We start from the raw sequence: 17,265 nt of genomic DNA on the forward strand, positions 1-17,265 counted from the left end.
ACTTTTTTTAGCTTTTTACAAGAGTTCATCTTTAAAGGGTCCCAATTACATTTCCTATTCAATTACTTCAGTGAAATTCATCGACTTTTGTCGATTTTGCATGATGTAAAAGGATTTTAGGTACAAGCAATAACACATAAAACTCTTATTCAAATGATGTAGACTCATCGTGGAATATGATCATGGAATAAATTGGTGTATACATTGGTATAATATAAATTGGTGCAGTATTTGTGCATCGTGATTTTATCAAGTTTACCCTGTTCTAAAAGTTACCTAGATTAAAATGTATTCTAAATTTAGTTTCTAATTTTAAACATGTTTAAACTGTTTCATTTTCTTGGACAGACGAGAAAGGTGTAATTGCAGCCCGCAATTCGGGGCATTCCTGCATCTTTATGAACCCCTCTCTATACTTCTATTGGTCAATGTTTAATCGCATAGACAATCAGAGGAAATCTAGAATATCAAAAGTGTCATGCAAACATGAAGATGGCGTGCTTGAGGGGGGGAAGTTCATGCAGTAACCAACGGGATGCTCGAGGGGTGGGGGGCGGAGACCTCCATGCAGTAACCAATGGGATGCTCGAGGGGTGGGGGGGTGTTCATGCAGGTATTAATGGGATGCTCGACCGGGGAAGTTCATGCAGTAACCAATGGGATGCTCGAGGGGTGGGGGGTGTTCATGCAGGTATTAATGGGACGCTCGACAGTTTGGATAACCTGTGAAAACTAGGTCTGTGGTAAAACACAGGCTTATGAGATCTTGTACATTTTGTTCAATTTGATCATTTTCATCAGCTAATGTCACTTTTTGTGAATTTTGAAGCATTTGTGTAATCAAAAGCACGTCAAGGCTTCATAATTCATAAAGGTCATGTTAACTGACTGATATTATCTCACAAAACGAATAAGATCTCCTAAGCCTGTGTTAACCTCAGACCTTATTTTCAACATAGGAATGACTGAAGGAACCACAGGTAACTCATTTCCGTTTGTTAGGACAACAAGCTGGCAGGCTCTTTAGCCCCCAATCTGGTTTTAATGTCTGGGAGAATCTCAATTGCATACTCACGAGGAGGATGGTGGGAGGAGCTATAGGAGGAGGGGCTCATTGTAATGTCTGGAATGGAGCCATAGAACGGGACAAAATACATAGAAACTCCATGTTTGACCCCGTTCCATGAACTCCATTCCAGCCATTACAATGAGCCCATCCTTCTATTGCTCCTCCCACCAACCAGGAAGAAAATCTGTCTCCCTCCAGCAGGTGCCGTTTTTTCGCCCACCAAGCAAGGAGTTTTTGTATGGAGGTCAAGGAGTGTTAGTCAACAAATTGGTCAAAATAAAATGAATGTCTTATTTGCAACGTGAGGTTTATTTGATCGAATATAAGTTCCACTAATCCAAAGAAAGGACAGTTGAAAGCTAAACAGCCCGCACTGCCGCTTTGTGGACAACAACTCCAATTTTTAGGGCGGAAAGACATGTATTTTGTCAATATATGCATATATTGCCCCAATGCATTGTAAACAGGAAGCACAACCTCATCATGACCTTCTTCGATCTGAAAACGTAGCGGCAGCTCTCCCTAGCGGTTAGCAAGCAGTTAGCAGCGAAGGGAGTGGAGAGATTGAGAAGTGAAAAGACAGGAAGGCCGTGGTACATCGGCGTCTCCTATACTAGATCTGCAGTGGCTACGGCTGGTGGTATGACAGCTTCTAGCTATCGGCTTTGTATGGACATGTAAATCGCTGTTTTTGAAAGGTTTGTACAGTAAACAGCAGCACCGATTTGCCAATAATGACAGCCTGAGTCATTGCTTAGTAGCTTGTTACATACAGCCAGTCAGCTAGCTAGCTAGCTGCTAAAACTGGTTAACATTAGCTGGAGAGCTTACTTTACTTCAGTCATTGCTCTACTTCCACAACGGATAGTCAATATTTGCATGATGTTGCTAGGTCATTTAGGTAACCCTAACCCATTTTTGGCTCTGGGTTTGCTAATCAAAGTGCCCCAGAATTTCTCTAGAAATGATGGTATAGAGAAGGTTTGTTGCCAGCTAGGCTAGCTAGCATGATGGCTAACTGTCAAGTGATAATTGCTAGAAGTCTCTAGTTGTACCATTATTGCGGTATCCTCCTAGCTAACTAGTTAGGCCCTATAGTTTTTCCACGTCCGTTCACGTGATCAGGAAACGTTCCTGGTCCTACTGATTCCACACTAGCCTTGGAGTTGGGACTCTCAGTGAGAGTTTGTAAAATATTATTGGAAAGACTGTTTCTTTGCACTTACAGGATCCCAATTATCCACCCTTCTCCCAAAGTGTGCATGGATTTAAAAGCATTGGCTGAAGGGAATTTCCACCATTGTTACAGAAATAACCTGTAAGTGTGCAAGTGCACACTTTGGGAAAAGGGTGGAGAATCGGGACCCATCCACAGTGTGTTGACCTGATCCCCTCTGCTCTTACAGGAGATGTCTGTGTTGACCTGATCTCACCCTCCTGACTCTTGCAGGAGATGTCTGTGTTGACCTGATCCCCTTTTCTCTTGGAGGAGATGTTTGTGTTGACCTGATCTCACCCTCCTGACTCTTGCAGTAGATGTCTGTGTTGACCTGATCTCCTCCTGACTCTTGCAGGAGATGTCTGTGTTGACCTGATCTCCTCCTCTCTTGCAGGAGATGTCTGTGTTGACCTGATCTCCTCCTCTCTTGCAGGAGATGTCTGTGTTGACCTGATCTCCTCCTCTCTTGCAGGAGATGTCTGTGTTGACCTGATCCCCTTTTCTCTTGGAGGAGATGTTTGTGTTGACCTGATCTCACCCTCCTGACTCTTGCAGGAGATGTCTGTGTTGACCTGATCTCACCGTCCTGACTCTTGCAGGAGATGTCTGTGTTGACCTGATCTCCTCCTCTCTTGCAGGAGATGTCTGTGTTGACCTGATCTCCTCCTCTCTTGCAGGAGATGTCTGTGTTGACCTGATCTCCTCCTCTCTTGCAGGAGATGTCTGTGTTGACCTGATCTCCTCCTCTCTTGCAGTAGATGTGTGCTGTGCCTTCAAGATGAGTGTGAAGGCATTTGAGCTGGTCCCTGCCGTGGAGCGGGAGCTCCTGATGGGAGACAAGGCCCGCATCAACATTGAGTGCATCGAGTGCTGCGGCAAGCACCTGTACGTGGGCACCAACGACTGCTTCATACATCACTTCCTGCTAGAGGAGCATGCCACGACCAAGGGGATGCTATCCTACACCGTCCAGAAGCTGCTGTTCAAGTACCTGGGCCTGAAAAAGCCAGTGGAGGCCCTGAAGGCCGCGTCAGCGTTAGAACGCATCATTGTGCTCTGTGATGCTACAGTTAGTGTTATTGACATGATCACCTTAGAACCCGTGCCTTCGGGCGGGGCCAAGATTAAGGGCGTGGCTGCGTTCTGCGTCAACGAGAACCCGGTGAACGGGGACCCGTTCTGCGTGGAGATCGGGGTGCTTTCGGCCCGGCGGCGCACCGTACAGATATACATGGTTTACGAGGACAGGGTGCAGCTGGTGAAAGAGGTCAACACGCCGGAGCAGCCGTGTGCGGTCAGTCTGGACGGTTACTTCCTGTGCCTGGCCCTCTCCACGCAGTACATGATCCTTAACTACAGCACAGGGGCCGCGCAGGACCTGTTCCCCTATGACAGCGAGGAGAGGAAGCCCATAGTCAAGAGGATCGGCAGGGAGGAGTTCCTCTTGGCTGCCCCTGGTGGCCTGGGTGAGTCATTACAACAGCAGCTGTATTGTTTATCAGTAGATCTTATTACTAACATATCACTAGTGACGTATTCTCTCTCTCTCTCTCTCTGTTTCTGTCTCTGTCTCTCTGTCGCTGTCTCTCTCCCTGCCTCTCTCTCTCCCTCTCTCTCTCTCTCTCTCTCCCTGTCTCTCTCTCCGTCTCTCTCTCTCTCTCTCTCTCTCTCTCTCTCCGTCTCTCTCTCTCTCTCTCTCTCCGTCTCTCTCTCTCTCTCTCCGTCTCTCTCTCTCTCTCTCTCCTCTCTCTCTCTCTCTCTCTCTCTCTCTCTCCGTCTCTCTCTCTCTCTCTCTCTCCGTCTCTCTCTCTCTCTCTCTCTCCGTCTCTCTCTCTCTCTCTCTCTCCGTCTCTCTCTCTCTCTCTCTCCCTGTCTCTCTCTCTCTCTCTCTCCCTGTCTCTCTCTCTCTCTCTCTCCCTGTCTCTCTCTCTCTCTCTCTCTCTCTCTCTCTCAGGTATGTTTGCCAATGCAGAGGGTATATCCCAGCGTGCCCCAGTGAACTGGTCAGAGAGTGTGATGGGAGCGGCTGTGTGTTTTCCCTATGTGGTGGCGCTAGACGAGGGCTTCGTCACCATCCACAGTATGCTGGACCAGCAGCTCAAACAGACCCTCTCCTTCAGAGACGGACACATCCTACAGGACTTTGAAGGTGCCAACATGGCTCCCCTACACTAGTCTAAATGTCTTGCCTTGTTGGCTTACCTCAGTAGACCTATGTCTACAGTATCTATGGCTGAAGAGATGGTGACCCTGACCTGTCTGTGTCCCTGACCTGTCTGTGTCCGTCCCTGACCTGTCTGTGTCCGTCCCTGACCTGTCTGTGTCCGTCCCTGACCTGTCTGTGTCCGTCCCTGACCTGTCTGTGTCCGTCCCTGACCTGTCTGTGTCCGTCCCTGACCTGTCTGTGTCCGTCCCTGACCTGTCTGTGTCCCTAACCCTGACCTGTCTGTGTCCCTAACCTGTCTGTGTCCCTGACCTGTCTGTGTCCCTGACCCTGACCTCTCTGTGTCCCTAACCCTGACTTGTCTGTGTCCCTAACCCTGACTTGTCTGTGTCCCCAACTGTGTCCCTGTCCCATGTCTCTGTTCCCAGCTGTGTCCCTGTCCCATGTCTCTGTTCCTAACTGTGTCCCTGTCACCTGTCTCTGTCCCTAACTGTCTCTGTCCCTATAGGTAAGGTGGTTCTGGCCTCCACTAAGGCTGTGTACGTGCTGGTGCCCCTACCCCTGGAGAGACAGATTCAGGAGCTGCTAGCTGGACACAGAGTGGAGGAGGCCCTGTCTCTGACTGAGGGAGCCAGGAGGAACATTCCCAAAGACAAGTTCCAGGTACAGACTGTCTGCCACAAATAGTGTTTCTGCTAGAGAGCTTGTCAATACTCTCCACTAGCTGAGAACAGATGATCAAAAGGCTGATTTCTAGGCCTCCGTAGTGGAGCAGGGGTCTAAGCCAGCGCTAGCTGTGCCACTAGAGGAGCAGGGGTCTAAGCCAGCGCTAGCTGTGCCACTAGAGATCCTGGTTCGAGTCCAGACTGTGTCGCAGCCGACTGCAACCGGGAGACCCATGGGGCGGCGCACAATTGGCCCAGCGTCGTCCGGGTTAGGGGAGGGTTTGGCCGGGCAGGGATGTTCTTGTCCCGTTGTGATTCCTGTGGCAGGCCGGACGCAATGCAAGCTGACAAGGTCGCAAGGTCTACGGCGTTTCCTCCGACACATTGGTGCGGCTGGCTTCCAGGTTAAGTGGGCATTGTGTCAAGAAGCAGTGCGGCTTGGTTGGGTTGTGTTTCGGAGGACGCATGTCTCTCAACCTTCACCTCTCCCGAGTCCGTACGGGAGATGCAGCAATGGGACAAGACTGTAACTACCAATTGGATACCACGAAATTGGGAGAGAAAAAAATGTAATAACAAAAACAAGTTTATTTCTATAGTTTATTTTGGTCTTTTGTGAGTACAGCCCAGGGGGTTATTGTGACAGTGATGCATCATGTGTTCCCAGGTGGCTCATTTAACTGGGGTGATTGTGTCCTAATGAAATGTAAAATATAGAATAAGAGGGATGAGATGTGATGCATCTTTAACTTTCTCTTTCATGACACCCTCACCCCCCACCTACCCCTCCTCAGATATTGCACAAAAGAATCCTCCAGCAAGCAGGATTCATACAGTTTGGACAGCTTCAGTTTCTCGACGCGAAAGAACATTTCAGGACAGGTCAGTTGGACGTCCGGGAGTTGATCTCCCTCTACCCTCTCCTCCTCCCGGCCTCCTCCTCCTTCGCCCGCTGCCACCCGCCGCTCCACGGGTTCGCCGACCTCAACCACCTGGCGCAGGGGGACCAGGACAAGGTCCAGAGGTGCAAGAGGTAAGAGATGTGGTCCTCTGTAGCTCAGTTGGCAGAGTATGATGTTTGCAACCCCCATAATAGTTGGTTTGATTCCCAGGACCATCTGTATGTAAAATACAGAATAAAGTGGCTGCTAAATGGCTATTATTATTATAATAATTATTATTATTATTATAATTTATTATTATTATTATTATAATTTATTATTATTATAAATTATTATTATTATAATAATTATTATTTATTATTATTATTATTATTTATTATAATTTATTATTATTATTTATTATTATTATTATTATTTATTATAATTTATTATTATTATTTATTATTATAATTATTATTATAATTATAATTATTATTATTATTATTATTATTCTAGGTTCCTCATCACGTACCTGGGTGAGGTGCGAAGCACGGAGGGGGCTAACGGCTGCCGGGAGGACGTGGACACGGCTCTGTTGAAGCTGTACGCTGAGCAGGACCACGAGAGTCTTCTGGACCTGCTGGCCTCCCCCAACGCCTGTTTACTGGCAGACAGCGCCCCCTGGCTAGAGAAACACCACAAGTGGGTACTGCAGCTAGCCTAGTGGGTACTGCAGCTAGCCTAGTGGGTACTGCAGCTAGCCTAGTGGGTACTGCAGCTAGCCTAGCGGGTACGGCAGCTAGCCTAGCCTAGCGGGTACGGCAGCTAGCCTAGCGGGTACGGCAGCTAGCCTAGCCTAGCGGGTACGGCAGCTAGCCTAGCCTAGCGGGTACGGCAGCTAGCCTTGCCTAGCGGGTACGGCAGCGAGCCTAGCGGGTACGGCAGCTAGCCTTGCCCAGCCGGTACGACAGCTAGCCCAGTCTAGTGGGCACTACTATAGTTAGCCTAGTGGGCACTAAGATATTGCGTTCAAAGTAGCCTGCTATGCTATTGCCTTTAAAGTGTGTAATGAGTGTGTTTTTTTATGTTGGGTTATCTTTCTCCTGAACATCAGGTATTTTGCACTAGGCCTCCTCTACCATTATAACGGCCAGGATTCAGCTGCTCTACAGGTAAACATGCTACTACTGTACACTACTTTATTTTGAGCACCTAGGATGAAAAGCCCTATAAATCCAATCCATTATCTTGATTATTAATTTAATATGAATTGTAATGAAATGTCTATGGGGTTGTAAGATGCATCTCTTCTCTCCTCCTGTAGTTGTGGGTGCGGATAGTGAATGGGGACCTTCAGGACTCGACCAGGTCTGACCTGTATGAGTACATTGTGGACTTCCTGGGTTTCTGTTCCAACCCGGACCTGGTGTGGAAATATGCGGACTGGGCCCTGCAGAGAGACCAGACGGTACGTTTCTGTCTGCGTTTCCAAATGGCACCTTAATCCCTATATTGTATACTACTTTTGACCAGGCTCTATATTATATACTACCTTTGACCAGGCCCTATATTATATACTACCTTTGACCAGGCCCTATATTATATACTACCTTTGACCAGGCCCTATATTATATACTACTTTTGACCAGGCCCTATATTGTATACTACCTTTGACCAGGGCCCTATATTGTATACTACCTTTGACCAGGCCCTATATTATATACTACCTTTGACCAGGGCCCTATATTGTATACTACCTTTGACCAGGCCCTATATTATATACTACCTTTGACCAGGGCCCTATATTGTATACTACCTTTGACCAGGCCCTATATTATATACTACTTTTGACCAGGCCCTATATTATATACTACCTTTGACCAGGGCCCTATATTGTATACTACCTTTGACCAGGCCCTATATTATATACTACTTTTGACCAGGCCCTATATTATATACTACCTTTGACCAGGGCCCTATATTGTATACTACCTTTGACCAGGCCCTATATTATATACTACCTTTGACCAGGGCCCTATATTGTATACTACCTTTGACCAGGCCCTATATTATATACTACCTTTGACCAGGGCCCTATATTGTATACTACTTTTGACCAGGGCCCTATATTGTATACTACCTTTGACCAGGCCCTATATTCTATACTACCTTTGACCAGGCCCTATATTATATACTACTTTTGACCAGGGCCCTATATTGTATACTACTTCTGACCAGGGCCCTAAGTTCTAGCAGAAACTAAGTAATGATGTCGACTGCCGGCCATTTTGGAAATACCCGCAGGAGTAAAGAAGACTCTCCTCATTGTAATTCTACGGGTGTTTATCTGTGGTCTCTGTAGATAGGGGTGCAGATCTTCACCAGGAGGCCGGTGGGTCAGGACCAGGTTAAGGAGCAGAAGGACCAGGTGAACCCAGACGACGTCATCACGTACCTGGGGAAACACAGCCAGGCTCTGCTGCTCTACCTGGAACACCTGGTGCTGGGCCGACGGATACAGGTCAGAACATACACAGGACTTCAGAACATATTCCATACTCCACGATTTACCTCCTTCAACTATCCCTGGCGCTTGGTCTTTTACTGCTCTCTCTCTCTCGCTCTCTGTCTGTTTGTCTCTGTCTGTTTGTCCCTGTCTGTTTGTCTCTGTCTGTTTGTCTGTCTGTCTCTGTCTCTGTGTCTGTCTGTCTGTCTCTCGCCGTCTCTCTCTCTCGCCGTCTCTCCCTCTCGCTGTCTGTCACTCTCTCTCTCTCGCCGTCTCTCTCTCTCTCTCGCTCTCTGTCTGTTTGTCTCTGTCTGTTTGTCCCTGTCTGTTTGTCTCTGTCTGTTTGTCTGTCTGTCTGTCTCTGTCTCTGTGTCTGTCTGTCTGTCTCTCGCCGTCTCTCTCTCTCGCCGTCTCTCCCTCTCGCTGTCTGTCACTCTCTCTCTCTCGCCGTCTCTCTCTCTCTCTCGCTCTCTGTCTGTTTGTCTCTGTCTGTTTGTCTCTGTCTGTTTGTCTCTGTCTGTTTGTCTCTGTCTGTTTGTCTCTGTCTGTTTGTCTCTGTCTGTTTGTCTCTGTCTGTTTGTCTCTGTCTGTTTGTCTGTCTCTGTCTGTCTGTCTGTCTCTGTCTGTCTGTCTCTGTGTCTGTCTGTCTCTGTGTCTGTCTGTCTCTCGCCGTCTCTCTCTCTCGCCGTCTCTCTCTCTCGCCGTCTCTCTCTCTCGCCGTCTCTCTCTCTCGCCGTCTCTCTCTCTCGCCGTCTCTCTCTCTCGCCGTCTCTCTCTCTCGCCGTCTCTCTCTCTCGCCGTCTCTCTCTCTCGCCGTCTCTCTCTCTCGCCGTCTCTCTCTCTCGCCGTCTCTCCCTCTCGCTGTCTGTCACTCTCTCTCTCTCGCTGTCTCTCTCTCTCTCTCTCGCTGTCTGTCTCTCTCTCTCTCTCTCGCTGTCTGTCTCTCTCTCTCTCTCTCGCTGTCTGTCACTCTCTCTCTCGCTGTCTGTCACTCTCTCTCTCGCTGTCTGTCTCTCTCTCTCTCTCTCTCTCTCTCTCTCTCGCTGTCTGTCACTCTCTCTCTCTCTCGCTGTCTGTCACTCTCTCTCTCTCTCGCTGTCTCACTCTCTCTCTCTCTCTCGCTGTCTGTCACTCTCTCTCTCGCGCTGTCTGTCACTCTCTCTCTCTCGCTGTCTGTCACTCTCTCTCTCTCGCTGTCTGTCACTCTCTCTCTCTCTCTCGCTGTCTGTCACTCTCTCTCTCTCTCTCGCTGTCTGTCACTCTCTCTCTCTCTCTCGCTGTCTGTCACTCTCTCTCTCTCTCTCGCTGTCTGTCACTCTCTCTCTCTCTCTCGCTGTCTGTCACTCTCTCTCTCTCTCTCGCTGTCTGTCACTCTCTCTCTCTCTCTCGCTGTCTGTCACTCTCTCTCTCTCTCTCGCTGTCTGTCACTCTCTCTCTCTCTCTCTCTCTCTCTCTCTCTCTCGCTGTCTGTCACTCTCTCTCTCTCTCTCTCTCGCTGTATGTCACTCTGTCTGTCTACTGTATGTAACTCTGTCTACTGTATGTAACTCTGTCTCTCTGTCTGTCTCTGTCTACTGTATGTAACTCTGTCTCTCTACTGTATGTAACTCTGTCTCTCTGTCTGTCTCTGTCTACTGTATGTAACTCTCTCTCTCTGTCTGTCTCTGTCTACTGTATGTAACTCTGTCTCTCTACTGTATGTAACTCTGTCTCTCTGTAGAAAGAGAAGCTCCACACCCACCTGGCAGTGCAGTACACAGACAGAGTCCTGTCTCTCCTGTCTCAGTCCCCCCCAGTGGACCAACAGGTGTCAGTAGCCCGGGACAAACTCCAGCTCCTCCTCAGGGAGTCCAGCCTGTACCGCGTCCAACTACTACTGGGTGAGCTGTCCATTGTCAATGTGTCCCAAATTACACCCTATTACACCCTATTCCGTATCCAGTGCACAGGGCTCAGGTCAAAAGTAGTGCACTACATCAGGAATGGGGTGTAATTTTGGATGTGGCCAATGTTGTTGATTTCCACGTTTTAAACTATATTTTAGTTTGATCTCGTCCAGTTGAGGTATTGTTCCTGTTTAAACATGAGATAATACCAATACACTACATTTAGTTTCCTGGCAGAATAATGGGGTCCTCTAAAAAGGACAGAATGTCTATAACCTGCTATAACCCTGGTTTTATCCACGATGACATGGTTATAACCTACTATAACCCTGGTTTTATCCACGATGACGTGGTTATAACCTGCTATAACCCTGGTTTTATCCACGATGACGTGATTATAACCTGCTATAACCCTGGTTTTATCCACGATGACGTGGTTATAACCTGCTATAACCCTGGTTTTATCCACGATGACGTGATTATAACCTGCTATAACCCTGGTTTTATCCATGATGACATGGTTATAACCCTGGTTTTATCCATGATGACATGGTTATAACCTACTATAACCCTGGTTTTATCCACGATGACATGGTTATAACCTGCTATAACCCTGGTTTTATCCATGATGACATGGTTATAACCCGCTATAACCCTGGTTTTTCCATGACATGGTTATAACCTGCTATAACCCTGGTTTTATCCACGATGACATGGTTATAACCTACTATAACCCTGGTTTTATCCACGATGACGTGGTTATAACCTGCTATAACCCTGGTTTTATCCACGATGACATGGTTATAACCTGCTATGACCCTGGTTTTATCCATGACATGGTTATAATCTGCTATAACCCTGGTTTTATCCACGATGACATGGTTATAACCTGCTATGACCCTGGTTTTATCCATGACATGGTTATAATCTGCTATAACCCTGGTTTTATCCACGATGACATGGTTATAACCTACTATAACCCTGGTTTTATCCACGATGACATGGTTATAACCTACTATAACCTTGGTTTTATCCACGATGACATGGTTATAACCTGCTATGACCCTGGTTTTATCCATGACATGGTTATAACCTGCTATAACCCTGGTTTTATCCACGATGACATGGTTATAACCTACTATAACCCTGGGTTTATCCATGATGACGTGGTTATAACCTGCTATGACCCTGGTTTTTCCATGACATGGTTATAACCCTGGTTTTATCCACGATGACATGGTTATAACCTACTATAACCCTGGTTTTATCCACGATGACATGGTTATAACCTACTATAACCCTGGTTTTATCCACGATGACGTGATTATAACCTGCTATAACCCTGGTTTTATCCACGATGATGTGGTTATAACCTGCTATAACCCTGGTTTTATCCACGATGACATGGTTATAACCTACTATAACCCTGGTTTTATCCACGATGACATGGTTATAACCTACCATAACCTATGGCTCTGTCTCCCCCTCCCTCAGGTAAGATCCAGGAATGTGACCAGTTGTTTCTGGAGAGAGCCACGCTCCACGGGAAACTAGAGGAGCACGATAAGGCGTTACACATCCTGGTGCACCAGCTCAAAGACTTCCCCGCTGCTGAGGCCTACTGCGTGTGGGGTTCCGCCTCCCGGGACCCGGCCTACCAGCAGAGCCTCTTCCACCTCCTCCTGGGGGTCTATCTGGACCGGGACCTTCCCAGTAGTACGGTCACCGGGGATCTGGAGATGGCAGCGGTGGACCTGTTAAACCGGCACGGGGAGGTGTTCGACGCTGTGCGCGTGCTGGACCTGCTTCCTGAAGGCTGGTCCCTGCAGCTGCTTCGCCCGTTCCTCGGACGCGCCCTGCGGGGGAGTATGCACGCCTGCCGCACCTCCCAGGTTGCATTGGGGCTGGCGAGGTCAGAGAACCTACAGCTGCAGCACGACAGGGTGAGATTGGAACGACGCGACACACACACTGCGCGCGCACACACACACACACACACAAAAAATCAAATCACATTTTTTTTGGTCACATACCACATGTTCAGCAGATGTTATTGCGGGTGTAGCGAAATGCTTGTGTTCCTAGCTCCAACAGTGCAGTAATATCTACCCATTCACAACAACACACACACACACAAACACACAACTCTGCATTATGTGTTTACGCCAAAAGCTCTCCTGATTTTAAATCTTTGTAATTGCTCCTACGTTCTGCTGAGTCGTGATGAAGGTGAGATGTAACTGTGGCCTTGTTGTCGTGTCATCAGTTGAAGCAGAGGAGGAGCCCAGTCCTGGTATCACAGAAGAAGGGGTGTGTTCTGTGTCACAACACCTTCAGCGAGCCGGACTGTGTGTGTCTTCCAGGAGGCGTGCCCGTACACACACACTGTGCCGCCCAGAGGGTGGTACGAGACTCGCCCACCAGGAGACAACTAGCCAATAGCAACAACCACACATGAAGCCCCTTGACCACCATCACCACCCAAGCCTCGCCCAGAGCCAGTGTGACGGGATGAGCCTAGCAGCAGCCCGGGCTGTGATTGGTTGCATCTGGGTGGGGGGGGGGGGTGTCACATCAGATGATGACTATGGGGAATAAAAGCACAGAGGTTACCATGGCTACCGTGGTCCAGCGTAGTGGGAGCAGCCCTGGAGCATACTCAGAAACACAGAGCTGACCACACTTCTCTACTGTGTGTGTGTGTGTGTGTGTGTGTGTGTGCGCTCGTTCATTTGTGAATGAAGGAAGGAAGGTATTTATTCCAGTGCCACCATGCATAAACAACAGGGAGACTGATGACCGACTGAGTTGTGAATGAAGTTCTACAACAAGAACTAAACTCCACATCCATCCATAATGACTTTAACATTGAAGTGAAACCTACAGTCTGTCCTGGTCCTCTGTTATGTCTGTCCTGGTCTAGTGCTGAACCCCTCCTCTGTTATGTCCTGGTCCAGTGCTGAACCCCTCTGTTATGTCCTGGTCTAGTGCTGAACCCCTCCTCTGTTATGTCCTGGTCTAGTGCTGAACCCCTCCTCTGTCCTGGTCTAGTGCTGAACCCCTCCTCTGTCCTGGTCTAGTGCTGAACCCCTCCTCTGTCCTGGTCTAGTGCTGAACCCCTCCTCTGTCCTGGTCTAGTGCTGAACCCCTCCTCTGTCCTGGTCTAGTGCTGAACCCCTCCTCTGTCCTGGTCTAGTGCTGAACCCCTCCTCTGTCCTGGTCTAGTGCTGAACCCCTCCTCTGTCCTGGTCTAGTGCTGAACCCCTCCTCTGTCCTGGTCTAGAGCTGAACCCCTCCTCTGTTATGTCTGTCCTGGTCTAGAGCTGAACCCCTCCTCTGTTATGTCCTGGTCTAGTGCTGAACCCCTCCTCTGTTATGTCCTGGTCTAGTGCTGAACCCCTCCTCTGTCCTGGTCTAGTGCTGAACCCCTCCTCTGTCCTGGTCTAGTGCTGAACCCCTCCTCTGTCCTGGTCTAGTGCTGAACCCCTCCTCTGTCCTGGTCTAGTGCTGAACCCCTCCTCTGTCCTGGTCTAGTGCTGAACCCCTCCTCTGTCCTGGTCTAGTGCTGAACCCCTCCTCTGTCCTGGTCTAGTGCTGAACCCCTCCTCTGTCCTGGTCTAGTGCTGAACCCCTCCTCTGTCCTGGTCTAGAGCTGAACCCCTCCTCTGTTATGTCTGTCCTGGTCTAGAGCTGAACCCCTCCTCTGTTATGTCCTGGTCTAGTGCTGAACCCCTCCTCTGTTATGTCCTGGTCTAGTGCTGAACCCCTCCTCTGTCCTGGTCTAGTGCTGAACCCCTCCTCTGTTATGTCTGTCCTGGTCTAGTGCTGAACCCCTCCTCTGTCCTGGTCTAGTGCTGAACCCCTCCTCTGTTATGTCTGTCCTGGTCCAGTGCTGAACCCCTCCTCTGTCCTGGTCTAGTGCTGAACCCCTCCTCTGTCCTGGTCTAGTGCTGAACCCCTCCTCTGTCCTGGTCTAGAGCTGAACCCCTCCTCTATTATGTCCTGGTCTAGTGCTGAACCCCTCCTCTGTTATGTCCTGGTCTAGTGCTGAACCCCTCTGTTATGTCTGTCCAGGCCCAAACCTGAGATGAGCTTGAGTCTATCCCTGGGGAGGGTCTTACTGCAGAACACAGTACAAGCAGACCAGTTAGACATCTCCTCCTTCACTACAGTGGCTCCTCTCTGCTGCTGGTATCTGAGACTGAACTTGAAGACGATGATTCCCCAGTGAGGCTGTGTTCACAGCCAGGAGAGTTCCTAATTGTTGCTAAATGTTCTGCTGTGTTGTGCACACTCTCTCTCACCCCTCCAACCTGCTCCCCTACCTGAACCTTGTGTCCATACTACTTGTCTCTCTGCCTTCAAGCAAAAAAAAACAATGTTTTGTTTTTCACTTTTCTAACCAAGGTGAGGTTGAAACATCCAGCTAACCTGATGCTCGCTGGTTTCAGCTCAGACCAGGGCCGTATTCATTAGGCACCAAACTGAAGTAAACGTGACAGGGACTAGCTGAGCCATCTCGGAAAACAAACTTGTTTTCCTCTTCCACTGCGAAACATTTTGCTTCGGTGTTCCCGGATGAACATGACCCCAGCTCTATGGGATGTGAAATGCTAAAACACTGAAAACAGAAGAATTGGCTAATGTTTCACTGACCAAAGCAAACGTTTAACCTGATCCCAGATCTGTTCGTGCTCATGCCAACTTCATTGCTATTAGTCAAGCCAATTATTTTTGGCATGACTATGAGTGACAAGGAGTTGTCATGGTGACCCAAAGACTGGCACTCAGGCTAAGCTATGTCCTATTTATAGAGTTCTCGGCTTTGTATCTGTCCCATTATGGCATCAGTGACAGCATGAGCAGCACCATTGAGGCTATCACCATTTTAAAGTAGTACATTTTCTTTTTTTTATGTTTGAAAAAGTGTATCGCTAATATTAGTGATTTACCTCCACCTGCATTGCCCGGGGCCTTGAACCAAATCTTGTCATTCATTTGTTGTGGCCACTACAAGGCTTTGATATAGCTTAAAGCCATTTACAAAACTAAGCAAACCAATTTGAAGAAGACGATGCTCTCTGATCATTGACCGATCGCTCCCATCTCATAGGAATCGCTGTCCAGTTGACTACTTTAAAATGGTGGAAGCGCTCAGTGACAAAGTCCAAGCATATAGTGTTATTTCCAAGTAATGATCTCTCTCCATCTCTATGGTCCTGTCCCAGTTCACGTCGATCAGTGAACAACATGAGTGTGGGTCGAACAAAGCAAGAAATCAGCCTTTGTATTAACACATGGATTTACAGGGAATTATTTATGGGAATCAATTATGCAAATTAGCCGGTAAAATCTAATTTGTTTTTGTGCCGACGCGTTAAAACCAGATGAGCGTTTTGTGAACAAAAGGAAAAGTGAAAACGCATTGCAATGCAGTCTGTCTGTTTAAAGGCTTTAGTTGTTTTGTTCTCACCCTGCTCGCTGCTGGTTTATAGCAAACTGATTTATCGGTCAAAAATACTATTTAGACTTTTTAAAATGTGTGAAATGTCAAACTTTTTGATGGATTTTGCAATAGACCATTTGATGAGCACAGACTAAGTGAAACTCCTCTTTTACACACACACACACACACACACACACACACTTCCTTCTCTGTTCTTCTTCTCTATGATATCCAGTTTGTTTCTCTGTTGGTGAAGGGTGTTGTGTCTGTCTGTTTCTCAGGTGGCACCCTATTCCCTATATAATACACTACATTTGACCAGGACCTCTAGCCGTTTGGGATGCACCCTATTCCCATCCTGATCACACCGTAACTGATCACACCGTGACTGATCACACCCGTCCTGATCACACCGTAACTGATCACACCGTAACTGATCACACCGTGACTGATCACACCCGTCCTGATCACACCGTAACTAATCACACCGTAACTGATCACACCGTGACTGATCACACCCGTCCTGATCACACCGTAACTAATCACACCGTAACTGATCACACCCGTAACTGATCACACCCGTAACTGATCACACCGTGACTGATCACACCGTAACTGATCACACCGTAACTGGAAACAGCCAGATATGTCTCTACATGTTGTAGATGAAGGTGTTGTTGTCTGGCTCTCTATTCCCTCCGTACTGCACTTGAGTTTGAGTTTGAGTTTATTTTATTTTTACAGGGACAGTGCACATTAATCAACGTTTCAGTAAAAGTGCCGGTTTTAGCCAGCCGGCTAATTTTCAACCGCAGTCCCTGGGCAGATTATTAAAAACAATTACAATATAGACAATAGCAGCATAGAACAAGCAAGACATAGCAACATAGGACAAGCAAGACATAGCATACAGACAGAGCAACATAAAACAAAAAGCAGAACTTAATGTTCTGTTATTTGATAAAGGAATGAATCACTGTCCGTTACACGATTTGAAGATCTAAATGATGTTTGTTTTTTTTATCGTTGAAAGAGGGAAGTGTAGAATACCGGACTGAGCAGTCTTCTAGGTTTTGTTAAAACGCCAAAGGTATTGTTCCTCTGATATTTGGGGAAAACAAAAATAAAAAAGAATCATTCCTGTGTAAACAAAGCCAGGAGTGTATTTGTGGGCAGGGCTGACTATTCCAGTGGCTGGTTCCATGCACAGTGATTGGCCAGGATAACTAGGTCAGGTGTACCGATTGGACACATTAATTACAATAACTCCGCCCCCCCAAGAGTGGCACATTTTGGAGGAGATGATGTCAGTAGACAACACCTGTAACACTGTCTGGCACCCTATTTAGTGCACTACTTTGGACCAGAGCACATGGGTCTGGTCTAAAGTAGTGCACTATATAGGGAACGAGGTTCCATTTCAGACAGC

General features: G+C 47.7%; 1 protein-coding gene across 2 annotated transcripts; it reads left to right on the forward strand.

Moving 5' to 3' along the window:
- Window positions 1–1,577: 1,577 nt before the first annotated feature.
- On the forward strand, window positions 1,578–12,922 carry LOC139372825 (transforming growth factor-beta receptor-associated protein 1 homolog). Of its 2 annotated transcripts, none has more exons than XM_071112644.1 (12): window positions 1,578–1,767; window positions 3,044–3,754; window positions 4,243–4,437; window positions 4,961–5,115; window positions 5,912–6,150; window positions 6,515–6,700; window positions 7,113–7,170; window positions 7,323–7,466; window positions 8,361–8,519; window positions 10,225–10,384; window positions 11,885–12,333; window positions 12,657–12,922. In XM_071112644.1, the coding sequence occupies exons 2-12, from the start codon at window positions 3,067–3,069 to the stop codon at window positions 12,846–12,848; spliced, it is 2,625 nt and encodes an 874-aa protein (XP_070968745.1). In that variant the 5' UTR covers window positions 1,578–1,767; window positions 3,044–3,066; the 3' UTR covers window positions 12,849–12,922. The 2 variants fall into 2 exon arrangements, with proteins under 2 accessions (XP_070968745.1, XP_070968744.1); XM_071112643.1 differs by having other exon boundaries at window positions 1,586–1,767; window positions 3,005–3,754.
- The last annotated feature ends 4,343 nt before the right edge of the window (window positions 12,923–17,265 follow it).

Source organism: Oncorhynchus clarkii, chromosome 18, assembly GCF_045791955.1.
Source record: "Oncorhynchus clarkii lewisi isolate Uvic-CL-2024 chromosome 18, UVic_Ocla_1.0, whole genome shotgun sequence".
Lineage (NCBI taxonomy): Eukaryota > Metazoa > Chordata > Actinopteri > Salmoniformes > Salmonidae > Oncorhynchus > Oncorhynchus clarkii.